The sequence below is a fragment of the Eptesicus fuscus genome, chromosome 13 (assembly GCF_027574615.1).
Source record: "Eptesicus fuscus isolate TK198812 chromosome 13, DD_ASM_mEF_20220401, whole genome shotgun sequence".
Taxonomy (NCBI): domain Eukaryota; kingdom Metazoa; phylum Chordata; class Mammalia; order Chiroptera; family Vespertilionidae; genus Eptesicus; species Eptesicus fuscus.
In genome coordinates, this window is record NC_072485.1 from 64,251,995 (window position 1) to 64,270,057 (window position 18,063).

General features: G+C 38.3%; 1 protein-coding gene across 4 annotated transcripts in view; it reads right to left on the minus strand.

Moving 5' to 3' along the window:
• Window positions 1-1,551: 1,551 nt before the first annotated feature.
• LOC103292676 (syntaxin-3) overlaps window positions 1,552-18,063 on the minus strand; it is a 117,276-nt gene continuing 100,764 nt past the window's right edge. Inside the window, exons 1-5 of one of the 4 annotated variants that reach the window (XM_028156793.2) lie at window positions 17,381-17,454; window positions 15,869-16,047; window positions 14,432-14,529; window positions 11,441-11,591; window positions 10,446-10,970 (exon numbers count right to left, since the gene is read on the minus strand). In XM_028156793.2, the coding sequence (XP_028012594.2) occupies window positions 10,893-10,970; window positions 11,441-11,591; window positions 14,432-14,529; window positions 15,869-16,047; window positions 17,381-17,453 (579 nt within the window). In that variant the 5' untranslated portion in view covers window position 17,454 and the 3' untranslated portion in view covers window positions 10,446-10,892. Of the gene's footprint in view, window positions 1,836-10,445; window positions 10,971-11,440; window positions 11,592-14,431; window positions 14,530-15,868; window positions 16,048-17,380; window positions 17,455-18,063 lie in introns of those variants that run through there. The other 3 variants (XM_054724845.1, XM_054724847.1, XM_054724849.1) reach the window with 3 other exon arrangements.

Sequence of the window (18,063 nt, forward strand, 5' to 3'; positions counted from 1 at the left end):
AATGGTTAAGTGTGATACATGCATGTCTGAGCTTAGGACCTGTTTTCATAGTTCTAATATGGTGCAACATACCACACTTCCTTTTTTAACTTTGTTCTGGGCAATATTACCCCCACAAATAAGAGTTTATTGTGATATTAATGTTTCCTATACATATTAAAATAAAAATTAGTAAAGCTTTACATTTTCACATGGGTACAAACCATAATCATCTCACAGACTACAAAATATGCCTGCAAAGGGCAGAAAAGTCTAAGAGAAAAACAAGTGTCAATTTGTGCTTTTCCTTTTTTCATTTCTGTTTCTTTAACTTATCTGTTTTTTTGCACAGCACAAGTACAAAGGTAAATAGACCAGACCCCAGCCTTGAGGATGTAAAGTAGTACAGGCAATGAGTTGGGCTATGAAAAAGGGGGACAAGTCCCCAAGTACACATGGGATTTAAGCATCCCTTCATTTTCAGAACAGACTAGAAAATTAATAATTATACCAACCTTGTAAAAATGATGGTAAAGCTGATTACTCACCTATATAAGAAGCTAATTCTATTTCCTACGTTTAGAAAAACAGTTAATCATGGCTCTCAAAATATGGCCAACAGTATCACCTTTTTCTGGGAATGTATTTGTGTTCCAGATTCTTGGGCCTCATTTCAGACACTGAATCAAAAACTCTGATAAGTCCTTACGGTGATTCTGATTCATGCGAAGGTTTGAAAATCACTGTAGAGTCCTTTGTCTCTAGCAAACAATTTGGAATTTAAAAATTCATGCTGCACATGAATCAAATGATGATCTGGGGTTCTTAGTAAGTTCTGAATTGAAAAACAAACTTATTACTTAGGATGTCTGAGTGACAAAGGAGCTCCACTTCAGCACTGAGTATTTACTAGCATGCATTAGCGAAGACTGAACTTTTGACAAGCTTGTCTAGTAGCATAATTGAGAGCAGATAAAACTTGTCTCTAGGTACCAACTGTTCTTGGAGCTTTGCTTTGGGGATGTACAGGAAATGTAATGTTTCTTGAAGCTGCTCACTTCAGTACCACCCCACCAAACTCACCTAGAAATATGTGTACTCAAAAATGTTAAAGAAAAACAAAAGCCTGGCCGAAACCGGTTTGGCTCAGTGGATAGAGCATCGGCCTGCAGACTCAAGGGTCCCAGGTTCAGTTCCGGTCAAGGGCATGTACCTTAGTTGCGGGCATATCCCCAGTAGGGGGTGTGCAAGAGGCAGCTGATCAATGTTTCTCACTCATCGATGTTTCTAACTCTCTATCCCTCTCTCTTCCTCTCTGTAAAAAATCAATAAAATATATTTTTTTAAAAAAGAAAGAAAAACAAAAGCCTGCAAGAACTCCTGGATAGGTTCCAAGACATCCGCAATAAAGTTGATCCTTTGTGCTTTTCTGATTACCTCCCAATGATCAGCCCCTGAAATTCATTTGAACACGCACTTGAAAGTGATTGATTCACAAATATAACCTGACCCCTGAGGAAGACAGCTTTTATGGAAATATTCAAATAATACATTTCCTTCTACTCACCTTATTCTTTAGAACCTGTAATAATAAAATGCTGAATTTAAGGAGGTTTTCTTACAATGAATAAAGACTCTCCTCAAGCTACCCAAGGTGATAGATTATTATGGACACCTGAGAGTCTCCAGTTAAATATAATACATGGCAGGTGGTCCTGTCACAACTTCCTGTTCCCCGAATGGATGTTGCCTTGGTCTCTGGCCAGATGAAGGTTTTTCTGGTGTTAGGAGGGCTGCACCTCTTTTTTTCTCTGATTTGGACATCCTCTGGAGAACAACCAGGTATTTACGGAATACTAGGAGAGATGGTGGGGAATTGGTAATCAATAATGAGGCTGCTTCTTTGACTTTTCAAATCTGAACATTTCAGTCTGCTGCTGCATTGCTAATAATGAAGGGTCTACACTAAATGATCTGCTTCAGGTTGGGGTTGGAATGCCTTGTTTCACACTTGGCTTTATCCCTGGTCACTTATTTTACTCTACAATATCCCTTCCCCCTTTAAGGGTGGCTTATCCTGTAAGGAAAGTGGGGTTGGTTGATTTATAATAGGTTTCCATGTATTTGAGATGGAAGAGTTATCTTGGCTTCAGCTATGAAGAATGATGCTTTGGAATAAACCTTAAAGAGAGAAACTTATTCACACTATATGTATGTGTATCAAAGCTTGACTGTAGATTCTAAGCTATTTTACAGGGACCTTTATATTTCAGTTTCATAAAATAAGATGCCAAGTGATTGGGGTTATTTGTAACAAAAATTCTGACAAAGGGGCCAAGAGAGTTATGTCCCCGTACATTTTCAAGATATAGAGTCTGGTCCACCTCCAGAATTCATTATTTGAAGTATACACTTAAGAACCTCTGGACATACATTCTTAGTGCTATTTCTAGAGAAAAAGTAAATGAGCTCTCACAGCTGGAGACACTAATTCAGCATTCTGACAAATGCAAGTCCCATATCCCTCACTGGCTTTTGAAGATTTCATCTATAGAGAAGACCTGAGGTACATATTAAAATATGTAGACAGCTGGGTCCCACTCCACACGTAATGAATTGGGTTTTAAGAATTTGGCCAAATAATTTGCATTTTTAACAATTACTAAAAATGACTTCACATGTCTGTAATGCTATCAACAATAAAAAAATATATTTTAAAAAGTGACTTCACAATAGAATTTTTGGTAAAAATCCAAAGACTTAATGACTTCTTGTTTCTAAACAAAGTTGGGATTCAATGTGAAGTTACTTTATGTACATGTTCATAATAAGACAAAATAAACTCTCAGAAGATTTAGCAGGATCCTTCAATTCTTCCCTATCATATATGAGTTCACTTGAATAACTTTTATATGCCAATTTCTTGAGATCTTATACGAATGCATTGTCTCATTTGAACTCTTCTAACCAACCATTCAGCATATTAACTTGGATGTCCAATACGTACCTTTAAATTATTATGTCTAAAATAAAATGCATGCATTAAAAATATCTCAAACCTGCCTCTCCCCAGTTTCGTTTATCTCAGCTGAGAGCAGCACCATCTATTCAGGTTCCTTTAGAATGATTACTTTCCTTCCCCAGCTCTACATCCATATGACTCCACAATGTTTCTAGAATTCCACTGGCTCTTGCCATCTCTTCTACAACTCAAGTCCAAGCCTCCAATAGCCAATCCTGGTCTAATTAAATGCCCTTGAAACTTATCTCTCGGATTCTAGTCCCGCTCTCCTAACCTCCAGAACAAGCTTCTCAAATCATAACTTAGATCCTATTTACTCCACACAATACTTGCTGTAGTTCATTACATTCTGACCAGACTGGCCACTTTCTGTTTGGGGAAGTCACCAGCCAGGGTCTTTGCACTCTTCATCCCACTGTCTAGGATGACAGGTGACTTAATGCTGAGATCCCTCTTTCTCTCTGTGTAAAGGAAGAATACCTGTGCTAAAAAGGAAGAAGGACAGGCCAATGATATTATTTGTCACTTTCATGGCTGTAGTACCAAAATTCTCTAGTGGTTGGAAATTGCCAGCAGCTAAAGATGGCTTTAGGACTATGAACAGTTTACCCATAAAAACTCACCACTGGTTAACATTTCAGTGATTCTATGCCTGCCCCTTTAAAAGAACAGATAATTCCATCTCAGATTTTTCAATTTATTCCCTAAATTACCAGCAGTTCCAAATTACTCTGGGATTAACTACGGGAACCTATATTTCACCACCTTCTTCCTGGCCATTAGCAAACTTTAATGCTTCAATTAAAAATAAGTTTCAACTGTCTTTTGGTTGACAGGGTACACTATTACTCAAAGCCACCAACTCTTTCCAGTCCTTTATCAGCAATTTCTAGGATATTTCACCCTTGGACTTCATCACAAGTCCAAGTTTTCCTCCTGTTTTAGCTCTCCTAAAACATAGCCCAGTGATCAGGGAAGGTCTGCATGTGCTTCCTTCTTTTGGAGAAATAGGCCGTTTTGTACATGTATTCATTCAATGAATATTTACTGAGCATTTAATGTGGCTTATTCTTGGTTCTAAATAATGCAGCAATGAAAAATTAAAAACAAAATCTTCATTCTCTTGGTCCCTACATTCTTATGGAAATAAAACAACATTTTAAAGCATATTCGTACAGCGTCACAATTAATAGTAAAAGATAAAGAGTATGGGGAAAGTATGCTGTGTTAACCTATGATCACTAGTTTTCTATCCCAACTTTGTTAGTTTTAGTTTGGTCAAGTCTCTGTATTGCTTCAGAAAATACCAAGATTAAACAGAGATACCAGGATTAAAACAGAGGTTGTACTTTCCAATAGTTAAAGCTGGGAATGAGGGTAGACTGCCTATTGTCCATAATTACTATTATAAATGCCACAGTGGAGATGTCGGTAAAAGGGGCAACTAACATCTTGTTTGGGTTCATTTTAATCCATGTGTAAGATCACCTGGATGCTTCTTGGAGGTGGGTGGGCATGTGAGTGTTTCAAAAGGGAAGGTAAAACTGAAGACCACCTCTAAAATCTGTTTTCCTCTACCAGCGAATGGGAGGGGATGCCTTTTATTGGCAACTGACTTTGAGCCTCCCTGACTTTCCCTGGTACCTCTGAATTTTCTGACACTTTTTCTTTTCTACCTCTCAATAGTGTATGTACGATGCAGCCCCTTTCAGTTCCTGGCCAGAGTCAAGCCAACTGCCTTTGGTAATAATCTACCTGTGACCAGTGAAGAAGTGTTTCTAGGAGATCAGTGTCCTGTAACTATGGTATATCGAAGATTTTATGAGTTTCTATACCATACCAGTGATTGTAACATTCAGCTTGAGGTAATTACCTGCCTAATTAAATCTTCAGAGACTTTCAAGCTCACAAACTGTATGTCATAGTTTTGGTTTGGGGATTTTTTGTTGTTGTTTTAGTTTCTTTTTTTTTTTTTTCTTTTTTCTTTCTTTTTTTTTTTTTAGTAATAAGATATTTTTTTTGCCAAATGTCATATCCAGACGATGAGCAGAGAAGGAAGGTAAGAATGCAGTTTCCACTTGTCAGTCAGTTGTACCTTCCTTTAGAGCAGTGGTTCTCAACTTTTCTAATGCCGCGACCCTTTAATACAGTTCCTCATGTTGTGGTGACCCCCAACCATAAAATTATTTTTGTTGCTACTTCATAACTGTAATTTTGCTACTGTTATGAATCCTAATGTAAATATCTGTGTTTTCCAATGGTCTTAGGCAACCCTGCTAGCAGTTCTCAAACATGAAAGTAAAATTTTAATATTACTTTCATGTTCCTATGAAAATATTAGAAAATTGATGAGAGCTAGTGGCTGGGCAGATAAGCTAATAGGAGAGTTTCAATTACATTAAATGAATATTGAGGATAAACAAAGAAAGCATGCACTGGTATTCACTATGGCAAGAGATTAAATGAAATGATGAGAAATAAATCTTCATATTATCTGTACCACACTGTTCATACTTCCGTAAAAAATGTTATTTCTGCCATACCTGGTTTTCTCAGTGGTATCGGCCTGCAGACTGAAGTGTCCCGGATTTGATTCTGGTGTACCTCAGTTGCAGTCTCGATCCCAAGCCTCAGTCAGGTGCATGCATGCAAGAGGCAACCAATTGGTGTGTCTCTCTCACATTGATGTTTCTTTCTCTCTCCCACTCCCTTTCACTGTCTAAAAATCAATGGGAAAAAATATCCTTGGGTGAGGATTAACAAACAAAAAAAAGTTATTTCTGAAGAACATATAGATCTTTTTAAAGTATTCTTTATAACTAGATGTATCTCTTACTCATCTACCATTCTAAGGTAATGCTCAGTATCTGAAGGCCTAGAATCTAGAGAAAAGTTTCTCAAAATAATAAATTATAAACGCTTTCTTGATAATTATGAGAGCCTTGAGGCAATATTATTTAAACTCAGTGGCAGGTTCTCTTACCTCCTGTGAACCATACCCTATAACAGATGTTAATTCTTCTGGCCACTTAGAAAATGACTCTCCCACTGGGAAGATACATTTTAGTGTGTGCCCATTTCTTAGAGATGTTGGCTGGTCCACTAATTCCTAACAAAATCTTTGTGTCAACTTATACATTTCCTTTGTTTCCTCAGGTCCTCCCAGGGAATCATCTCCTTTTTACATCTGAAATCACCTTTAAGTCATTGTCCTCTGCTCTTAAAGCTTCAATACCTGTGGCCTGTATGGTGCCTTGGTGAGTCTACCAAACTGATTTCGTATCTTCTCAACCCTTTTTAACTGGTTAGGGGAAGAGAGAGAGTGAAAGCTGAGAGATGAAGTTACTAGGCAGGATTGACCATGAAAATCTTACTGTCTTGGCGCAGTATTATTCTGTGTTCTTGGTCTTTCCGCTCTGCTACTTATTACCAGTGTGACTTTGGGGAAGTTATTTAATAATTCTGTGCTTCAGAGTCCTCATCTTTAGAGTGGAGATGATAGTGCCTATTTCACAGATTTGTGGTGAGGAGTAAATGGGATAATGCATGTAAAGATATTAAAACAGTTCTTGATTTATAAAACACATGTAGTACCTGGTGACTGGTGCTATCATTGCATCAGTTAATTCTCTTCAATGTGGCATAAAGCTGTGTATACAACTATTAGGTATAACTTCACGATTTATTTAGTAACTCTTAGACTGAGAAAGCATCTTGTTGTAATTATGGTGTTCATGTTACGAATTCTTTCTTATCAAGACCAACTGGGAATATTAGAGGTCCTGATTAAGTTAATGAGAGTAGACTGATCACTATGAATTATAGGCTAAGGAGAGAAGTTTACTAGAATACTAGTTTTAACTAGTTAGATGTTAAATATTTTTACTTTCTCCATGATCCCTAGATAGGACTCTTATTGACTCATTGAGACTGCCCTTTGTAGATGATCTAAGATCATTCGATTTTAAGTAATGACTTCTGATCAGCTCATAGAAAATCTGGTGGTATTTTGGGGAGAACCTTCTCTTATATAAAGCTTTCTAGGTTAAGTTGTTAATAACTTATTTTCTAAAATGAAGACAGGATAACAACACAGATTGAGGTTCTGAACTTCAATCACCAGGACTTGCATAGATATTAATCTCATTCCTCGTTACCATCTTTTCCCTTTCTGTAGCAATGCAGCTCCTGTAAGAATAAGCCCAGGAAATGATGCAAATAAACAAGGTGACCCCCAAAAAAGATCAGGAACAGCAACTTTATGCATTGGAGAGACAACTAGAAACTTAAGGTAAAGTTACTTAAAGTACATAGACTAATGAGGTTCAAGGATATTTTATAACAGCAAACAATAAGATTTTTACAAGGAAATCATATAAATGCCTGCACTTCCAATTCAGGAAAGGCTTACTAGGTGTGTTGATCTTTTTGGCTGCCCCTTGTGTCTGGCATTAATTGGCATATTAATTGGCATTAACCAAATCAACTCAGATTGTCCCTCAGGAGCCATGAAGGATGAGGCAATAGACAAAACATTTTTACCAAAATCAACATCAATAGAATATTGAATATAAATGTTATAAATTTGATACCAAACATAGAATGTGGACTTTGATAAGATAGAGAGAATCCATGACAATGTGCACTAAGAAATATTTTAAATTCAGACTCCATCCTTAAAGGATTAAATGCCTGCCTGTCAGGGAGTAAATTACCTAAATTGTATGAATTTCCCTTTCTGGACAGCTGAGAAGGGAAATTCCAAATATATGCAGATATGTATATTATGAACTTGGATGTAGCTCTCTCTGGAGAGAAGTGTCTGTACACTAGAGGGATTAAGCACTTTTAAATTTTTGAGGTGTGTTAACAGATGCTATATTATACCAGATATAAATTACACATCTCTGATATATTTTATGGTTAAGAAAAACAAAGATACTTATATTGCTAGACATATATATATAACTTGTATTAATGATTTTAGAACATGATCCAAAACATTACCTCTTTGCTCCCTCCCCTCTGTACCTCTCCCTAAGGTTTAGGAACTAGGTGCTCTAAGACAAAAGAGACAATTACACTGTGCGGATTCTGATCTTTTTTCTCTTTGCAGAGCAATGGTCAATTTTTCTACCTTACAAAATCACATGGTTCATCTAGCTCCACCTGAGAATTCAGAAGCTGATATAATCCCTAAAGTTGTGATTGTAGAAGGATTGCATGCTAGAAGCCAGAATGCTGTTTGAGGATCCTCTGTTATCTTAAATTTTTTAATGTTTTTTTATTATTTTATTTTTAATGGAATGGACCTTGGTTGGTTTACAATCTTTTACTTAGAAGGGTCTGCCTCTCTTTTTAACTTTATAAGGAATTATAATAAAATACTAGTGGCCTGGTGCACAAAATTCGTGTATGGGGGGTGGGGGAAAGGAGGGTGCGCATTCCCTCAGCCCAGCCTGCACCCTCTCCAATTGGGGACCGCTGGCTCCTAACCACTCACCTGCCTGCCTGCCTGATCACTCCTAACTGCCTCTGCCTGCCTGCCTGATTGCCCCTAACTGCCAGCCTGATCTCACCTGATTGCCCCTAACTGCTCTCCCCTGCCAGCAGTCCTCCAGGCCTCCCTGCTTCCCTGTCTCCCTCTTCCTCTTTCCCAGCTGGGAGGGGGTGGAGCCAGTGGGGGCCACTCCACCCTCTGCCTGCCCTCCCTTCCATCCAGGCCTCTTCAGGCCCAGTCTGTTTTGTTTCCTCATTCTGAGAGAGGCTCTGAGGGTGAGCTGGGAGGGAGAGAAAGAAAAGGAGAAAAGGCTGTGAACTGGTGGGCACTGTGTGTGAGGTTGTGAGTGTGAGTGTCGACTCTGTCTCCCTCCTCCCTGTCTCCGCTGCCACAAGTCCCCACCCACCAGAGCCTGCTGGGCGTTAGGTCAAGCCTCTGGTCGTTGTGGATGTGATGGACTCAGAGTTTTTATATATTAGGACTAGAGGCCCAGTGCACGAAAATTTGTGCATGGGGGGGGGGTTGTCCCTCAGCCCAGCCTGCACCTTCTCCAATCTGGGACATCCCTCTCACAATCCTGGACCGCTGGCTCCTAATAGCTCACCTGCCTGCCTGCCTGATTGGCCCAAACTGCCCCCTCCCTGCTGGCCTGGTCACCCCTTACTGCCCCCCCTGCCGGCCTGGTTGCCCCCAACTAAAATACACATCACATTTTGAAGATTTAATATGAAAAAAGAATGTAAAATAGTTCATTGATTTTTAAACTATTTATTACATGCTAGAATGATAATAATTTGAGTTAAATAAAATATATTAAAATTAATTTTAAATATATATATATATAGCACATGTGTATATTTCTATGACTTTACAAATGATGTCATGAAGCATCCATCTTATATAAAACTGCTGTTTGAAATTTTAACCCTGCTATTTGGCTTCTGTAAATGCTTGCTTGCTTGCTTGCTTAAATAAGGAAAATAAGACTACTCCCACTTCAGAGAGGCCATTAAACCTTCCCAGAATGAAATTATCAGTGCTGGCACCAGGCCAAGCCTTTGGTTGAGGTCTCAAGGCCCCAGCATATAGGGGCTCTTTAAGAACTTGCAAAGGAGGCCAGAAACACCCCATATTTGGGAGACAAGGTAAGAACATATAAATAGGGAAAGTTCCTCCATATTGGGGCCCAGAATTTGAGACATTTTCCTCTGGACCCGTGCGTAATAAATGTAACTCCATCTCTCTAAATATTGCTTGGTTCTTCTCCAGTTTTCTGTAATAGTCAGACTAGATAGATATAGCATTAGGCAGACTTATGCCTTATTCATTGTATCTGTAACATGAGTTGATATTTAAACACATTTTGTTCTAAAACAAAGACTCATAGACACAGACAACAGTGTGGTGGTTACCAGAGGGAAAGGGGAGGGGGAAGAAAAAAGGGAGAGGTTAAATATAAGGTGATGGAAGGAGATTTGATTTGGTGGTAAATACACAATGCAATATATAGATGATGTATTCCAGAATTGTACACTTGAAACCTATATTCTTTAATTTAACAATCCTAATAAATTTAATTTTATAAATAAATTAAAAACAAAAAACACATGTGATTCTAAAATCTTTCTACAACTTAACTCATTTAGACATTAAAAGAGTCCTAGGATGTAGATATTATTTTATTCCCATTTTATAGATAATCAAGTGATACATGGAGGAGCCACATAGCTAGTAAATAGCATGCAATCTGAATAGAATCAGACTCTGAGATAAGGGTTCAGCTCAATATTGGTTTAAGAGGAGGAGATTAATACAATAACTAATATTGAGGAGGGTTCCTGGTGTGAAGATGTGCTTAATTAAGTGGCAGATAGGAACACCACTCACTTGCCTTTCTGGAAGTTCTTTATCAACTATTTTTTCCAACCTCAGCTCCACTCACAAGAGTTTAAACTAAAATAATTCTAATGCATAAACTAGTGATCGTAAGTGATTTATTGAACAGCTACTTATAACACAGTGAGTGACAATGACCTTCCACACCAACCTCACAGCTTAGACTATATTTTGAGTTTAGCACTCAGACATCAAGAAGTCTACCCACAAAGACACAGTATGTTTTATTTGTAACATAGCCTCCACATAAAAATTATATACAGATACATTCTTATCATAAGAGAATATGCAAGGGCTAAATTGCCACTTTGCTGAAAAAGAACACTTTTTAAAAACAAATGAAGCATTAGGCACTACTCCAATCCATCTAGAAGTTATTCCAGATGACTTCTCAGGAGGTGGCATAGAAAAGTTTCAAAATCTATAATGATTGATTTAAAAACTAAATTTAAGAATGCTATAGCAACAGACTTATTGAGATTGCCACAGCATACACTAGAACACAGCCATGTTTGCACTCTCATAGACTAAAGAATGAGGCATTTTAAGAAGTGATTGACGGGATGGTTTCACCTGCAGAAGAAAAAGAAAGGTAGTTAATGAACAGCTGCAAAGTAGCTTCCGACAAATTTGGTAAACACACTGATTAACACTTTGACCAGTGGATATTGAACACCTACTATGTGCTGGGTGTTGGAGGAAAAGGTTGAGGAGATTGAGACACTTGGCAACTTTTACTCAAGTGACCAAGCACTATTTAAAGTGAATAATTTGAGCACCAACCCAGATTATGTTTAAATCAGACTGGAGATTTAGTTACTTTGGCATGATAACTGCAGTGAGGGAAAACTTATCAAGAAGACCACAACCTTTACAGACACATGGAAGTAGCACTTTTTCCAAAGATGATTGTAATTAATGTGAGATTCATCACATAACTAGACACTATTTAAGTCAAAGAAAAAAACTGATTAGCAGAGATTTAAGTTTTGTCATTCCTTATATCATCGCTGTCATATATTGCCAGCTCTAAGGATCCTCACCAAGGGGGCTTGGAAGTATGGAACCCAAGGCAATCCAAACAGGCAAGTGTTGGTTATGTTCCAGGAAAGGCCAGAATTGGCAGAGGGAAGATCATTTTCAGACTTTGTAAGACCTTTGTCAACAGTGCCTGGAGTGGTATCTAAGGATAATCTAAAAAATTTAAAGAAGAGAAAATTTGCATATCAGGTTAAATTTCAAAATAATCATTAAGTTTCATTTTGACTTAACTGATTGCCATCTGTGCTACTTAAACAGTAGTAGCTTTACCACCACCACTACTGCCCTTTCCCCTATTTGATTTTTTTTTTTTAGGAATAACACAATTAAAAATTCCTCTCTTCCCCTCCCAACACACTACCATTGGGGAATCTATTCCACAATTGAGAATGTTAATTCTGATAGCTTTATGCAGAAGTTCCCAAAGGCAACTCTCATACAGCGGAAGTCCTAGATCTTTTCAATTTCCCATTCATAAAATACATACTAGAATACTAAAAGTGTCATTTCATTGATCCTTAAGGTATAAAAAAGTTTAGTAAGTTTTCCTGAAAACCATCCTAATTTAAATAATCACCCTAATTTAAAAAAAATTTTTTAAACACTTTTTTTCCAATCCAATAATGCTCTTCAATTGTACAGGTTTTTGTAAGTTACCAAAATTAGAAAACATTGGGTCTTATATAGAAGACCCAATTATAATTATACAACTTAGGTCAGGGTTAATCTTTTTAATGGCTTGACCTTAAAGAATAGATACTGAATGATTTTGCTACCATTCCTATCTTTCCAAGCATCTCTTGATCTTCAGAGGGGCAGCTATGTGACGAGGTATGTGTTTAGGCCCTGACTCGTCATCTCCTAAGTACATGATCTTAAGCATTTCAATTTCCTCTGAGTTTTATTAACCCACTTTACTGTCATAGTGAGAAGGCTAACCCCTATTTTGTAAAACTACTGTTTGGAATTCTCTGCTGTTGTTTTAGACAGACTCTTATTCTAAAAAAATAACTTTGCTTTCTAGCCTGCTTTAGCCTGCTTGAATAATAAGGAAGATAAACTTAGCTGTCTGACCTTGTAGGGCAGAGACTAGATATGCCCATAATTTCAATGCCATGCCAGGTGCATTTTTTAATTGGATAGAACTGTGTTGTTTTCAAGGCCAGCTGCGAGATAACCACTAAGTGCACATAGGGCTGGCTCCTTAATAAAAAGGGAAGTTCTGCTTGCAGCCTTGCTTAGAATTTGAATTCATTTTCTCTAAGCCAACTGCAGTGAATAAAGTGTGACTCCAAACTCTCCGGCATTGTTTGATTATTCCTGTTCTCTGTAACAATAGTAGGATTCCCCAAAAGCAGAATCTGACAAGGAGATTTATATATTTTTTTTTTTTTTTTTTTTAATATTTTTATTGAGGTATTATATGTGTACATATCTTACTATTACCCCCCCCCACCCCACACCCACACATGCCCTCCCCCCCCAGAGTTTTGCGTCCATTGTTTATGCTTATATGCATGCATACAAGTCCTTCGTTTGATTTCATAACTCCCCCACCTTTCCCAAACTTTCCCCCTGTACTTTGAAAGTCTGTTTGATGCTTTACTGTCTCTGTATCTATCTTTTTGTTCACCATTTTATAATGTTCTTTACTATCCCTAAATGAGTGAGATCATGTGGTATTTTTCTTTCATTGACTGGCTTATTTCACTTAGCATAATGTTCTCCAATTCCATCCAGGTTGCTGCAAATGATGAGAATTCCTTCTTTTTTATGGCAGCATAGTATTCCATTGTGTAGATGTACCACAGTTTTCCGATCCAGTCATCTGCTGATGGGCACCTAGGCTGTTTCCAAATCTTAGCTATTGTAAATTGTGCTGCTATGAACATAGTGGTGCATATATCCTTTCTGATTGGTGTTTCTAGTTTCTTCGGATATATTCCCAGGAGTGGGATTACTGGGTCAAATGGGAGATCCATTTTCAGTTTTTTGAGGAAACTCCATACTGTTCTCCACAGTGGCTGCACCAGTCTGCATTCCCACCAGCAGTGCACGAGGGTTCCTTTTTCTCCGCATCCTCGCCAACACTTGTTGTTTGTTGATTTGTTGATGATAGCCATTCTGACAGGTGTGAGATGGTACCTCATTGTTGTTTTGATTTGCATCTCTCGGATAATAAGTGACTTTGAACATGTTTTCATGTGTCTCTTGGCCTTCCTTCTGTCTTCTTTTGAAAATATTCTGTTTAGGTCTGTTGCCCATTTTTTTATTGGATCATTTATCTTCCTCTTATTGAGTTGCATAAGCTGCCTGTAGATGTTGGAGATTAAACCTTTATCAGTGATAGCATTTGCAAATATGTTTTCCCATGCAGTGGGCTTTCTTGTTGTTTTGTTGATGGTTTCTTTTGCTGTAAAAAAGCTTTTTATTTTGATGTAGTCCCATTTGTTAATTTTCTCTTTAGCTTCCATTGCCTGACAAGGAGATTTATATATGGATGATTTATTCTAGAAATGCTCCCAGTAAGGCAATGGGGGAAGTAGAAGAGAAAGGTGAAGATAACAAAAAGGTGTTATTTCAGGCAAAGTCCTCGCCTCAGCAGAACCTGCTAGAGAGCTTCAAAGTCAAATCCTGCATCACAGTTTGTCCTTGAATCAGGCAACAGAGCCAGGCTTTCTTTCATATTCCACTCCACCATGGAGGTGGGGGAATTTTGCAAATTCCTGGGCCCAGTTGGGATCATTAAAGGTCAAAATACACAGAAGCAAGGTGAGGGGCACACAGAAACGGTGAGGGCAACCCAAGGGGACCTGGGCACAGCATCTGCAATGGCCAAATGACACAGTTGAGTATTTCATTGGATGAAGGAACTATACAAACCAAGTCATTCCAGGACTCAAACCTAGCTGAACTTCACTTTGCAAACGTTTTATTTTTAACAAGCAGTTTTTAGAAAGCAAACTGTGAACCAGCTAGTCCATTACACTCACCTGGGAACAAGACACATTAAAGGGATTTTTCTAGTGACTCCTTCGCGCATGATGGTACAGTGGAGAACTGAATAAAAAACCACTCCATAGGAGAAAACCTAGTGGGACAAAAAGGCCTGTTTAATACCATCTCACACAGAAGTTTAAATGAAATTTGAACAAGAAACAGATCACATCAAGATGTATGATCTTTAGATTAAAGTCTCTAAAGAGACCACCAAGAAAACACCAAATCTGGCTCTAGACCATCAGTGTAACCAGTTAGCATTTTTGGAAACTGAAATCATGAATTGCCAGGCTAGAAACAAGGGCTACAACTTCTACTTAATAAATTTACTCTGGGATTTGGCCTTCAAATGTTACCACAGTGCTAGGTCCCAGGTCTCTGGAAAGAGTAGACAGAGAGGCACTTTTATTTAAAACCATAATTGGAGGATTGTGTTTTCTGAATACATGCTTATTATGGAGACTTCCAAATACACTGTGTAATGGCAAAATAAAAATCTCCATAATCCTAACACAGGGATAGTCCTTTCTCTGTTAGACAGCAGCATGACCTATGGTAAACTGTTAGCCCTTTTAGTTTCAATTGCTTACTACGAAAATTAGAAATAAAACCTTCTTTCCAGTGTTTCTAGATTTCAAAATATACAAGGACTAAAGATGATTTATGAGTACTTGAAAGTCATAATAATATATACATCAATGTATTCCCCCCGCCCCCAGCTAAAGGGCCAGGAGCTATTCAAGACCAAATTCTGGGTCCCATTGGTCTTTATCTTAAAAGTACTAAACCCAAGTCTCATAAAAATGATCAGGTTCTTCATCTTGTTACAGAATTTACCAGGTGACCGAAAAATACACAGGAGTACCAGAGACACAGGGAAAAACCCTGTGTCTTATTTTCAGATGTTTTGCATGTACTATTACAGGACTCGGGGGAGACTGTTTCTCTCCAAATCCTGAGCAACCCAATATGGAGGAAGCTCTCCCTTTATACCCCTTTCGTTTCTTTGTCCCCCAAATAAGGATCAGACTTCCAGTCCTTTCTGGGGCTTTGCAAAAAGCCCCGTGTGTTGGGATGGGGGCATGAAATCACACCTAAAGGCCTGGCCTGGCGCCAGCGCTGATAACCCCATCTGGGGGTTGTGTATTGTTCATGGTTCATGGCCTCTGTAAAATGGGAGTAGTACTTAGGTAAACAGGTCTTTAAAGAACAGATATTTAAGGAAGGGGCAGTAACTAGACTATGGGCTAACAGGAATGTGCATTAGGTTACTGGCACAGATTCAGATTGCTAGCCCCCCAAAAATGTCTTATTTTCCCCATCAATCTTTGACCTTGACCATACCTATCTTGCACTGATTCTAAGCACAGTGCCATGGCAAAGTAAGATCAGGGAGTTAGTTTATTATTTGAAATCATCACAGCTCTTACCTCTTTCTGAATCCCACACTCGGTGACAAGGTAATTAAACTCATATCCCTTCTCAGTTATGTGTGTTACAGGACAACCAATTCCCAGAGACACTGAGTCAGAATGCAAAAAGTGATCTTGACCAAGTAGAGTCGGTTCAACCACAGCCCAGAATAAAGTAGTAGTACATCCTACGGACACTGTTGAAAGAACACCCCCCACCCAAGAAAAAAAATTCAGATAAAAGTTTTAGTCCTAGAGGACACTCAGAGAAAATTGGAACATAGCCTCTTACTAAGTAAATAAATAAATAAATACACCTTGGAACACCCTTGAGAGATGCAATGTGTATGTTCAGGTGAAGTCCTAACAATTGTGAGTGAAAAATTAACATCAGGTCAGGCACATGGAGACCTACCTAGCAGGGGACAATCTTCATCTCCTCCCAGCATCATTTCCCTAAAAACTATAGAGTTAAGCTTAATGTGGGATGCTGTCTCTGCTTCACTTGCTGTGTGACTGCCCCTGGACTAGTGTTCGGCCTTGGATCTACAGGATGAGGCCAGTGTAAATGATCAATGGGACAATTCTCTGTAGTTTCTGGCCCTTATTCATAGCAGCCAAACACACCTTTTTTGGGTGAAGGGACAAAGGAAATCATATATTTGAGCAAGTGCTGGATCTGCCCATGAAATGAAGATCTGTACGTGCTGTGTCTCTTGCCCTATGTCCCTTCTACAAAGCAAAATGGAGATCGTCTTAGATTAAAGCTTACTCATGTCTGGTGAGTCTGTCAGCTCGAATCGTTATCCACAATTGTGGTGCCCCATTAACTCTACTCCAGGGAAAAAAAATCTAGGTTTTCAGATAGATAAGCAAAGAATGTCTTAAAGATAAAGCTACCCATCATTAAATTTTCATGAAAATACTAGAAGTAATAAAATTAAGTTTACTTTCCATGTAAAATTAAGCTTACTTTCTATCCAGTGACTTTTTTAATAAAGAAAAAAAGTAAAAGTTTTCATAAGTAAAGATTACTGTAAATAAGGCACAGGCAGAACACAGACAAAATCGGTGGGTTGCAAATGAAACAACAGATATTAACAGATAACTTTATGATTCAGGAGAAATAGGAAGTGAGAAGAGAAAGAATGGAGAGCTTTGTTTCCATAACCTGATTTAGAATTAACACACAGTCAGAGGCAGGTAGCTGGATTATGAGCAGATCATGGTGGCATTTGGAAGAGTACTGTAGTCTGAAACTTTAAATAGGGAAATCTTTTTCCCCAGATGGGATGGTGGAATAGAAAGCCACATAAAGGGAAATACCTGCATCTGAAAGGAAGAATAAAATTAGCTCTTTCCCAAACATGAGATAAACTAGATAAATCATTTGCTTTGGGGCTAGGGATGGCAAATAGGAAAGCATCACTACTACAGAAGTTAGAAAAATAGAATGGCAAGTCACTTCTACTGAAAGCAGCCAACAGTAACAGCCAGAGAAACTACACCTGCAGACAACAAAACATGTACCTGATGTTTGCTCAGAAGAAGCCAAAATCATGCACATACAAAAAAATGACTGTAACGCCACGAAATCCTTCATGATTTTGATCGTCAGCTCCCAACCAATGACCCTGGAAAAACACAGGAAATTGGAAGCACCCAACCTGCTTTGGGTAATTTTATAGCCAATGCCAAACCCAGCTGACTGCATTTACAGATTACTTTGTGCTGATTGCTTTTATTTTCTGGGAATATGTATTGGGTTTTTCCTGATTGCTTAATATCTGAAAATATGGAAAGTATGAAGAACAAAATAAAAAATATTTATTAAAAGTGGCCATAATTTAATATTTCAAGAAAGATTTCTTTCTCCGTCCTGAATCTGGACATTGTCATGATCACTCCAGCACTGAAATCAGAGGTGCAAATAAAATACCACCTGTGACTCCTCTAGGCCTTCTGAAGTTCCTGGGGAAACAAAATGTTCAGGAGTGTCAATGCCTGTTTATAAATTGTTGGAGAATGACATTCAGGGAGATATTTCAGCCTGTAGTTTTCGAACTTGAGAGGCATCAGAATCACCTGCTGAGCTTGTTGAAACACCATGGGTTGCTGGGCTGTGTCCTGAAGATGCTTATTCAGGGCTGGTGTGAAGCCTGAAAATTTGCATTTCTGAAAGTTCCCAGGTGAAGCTGATGCTACTGAAAAGG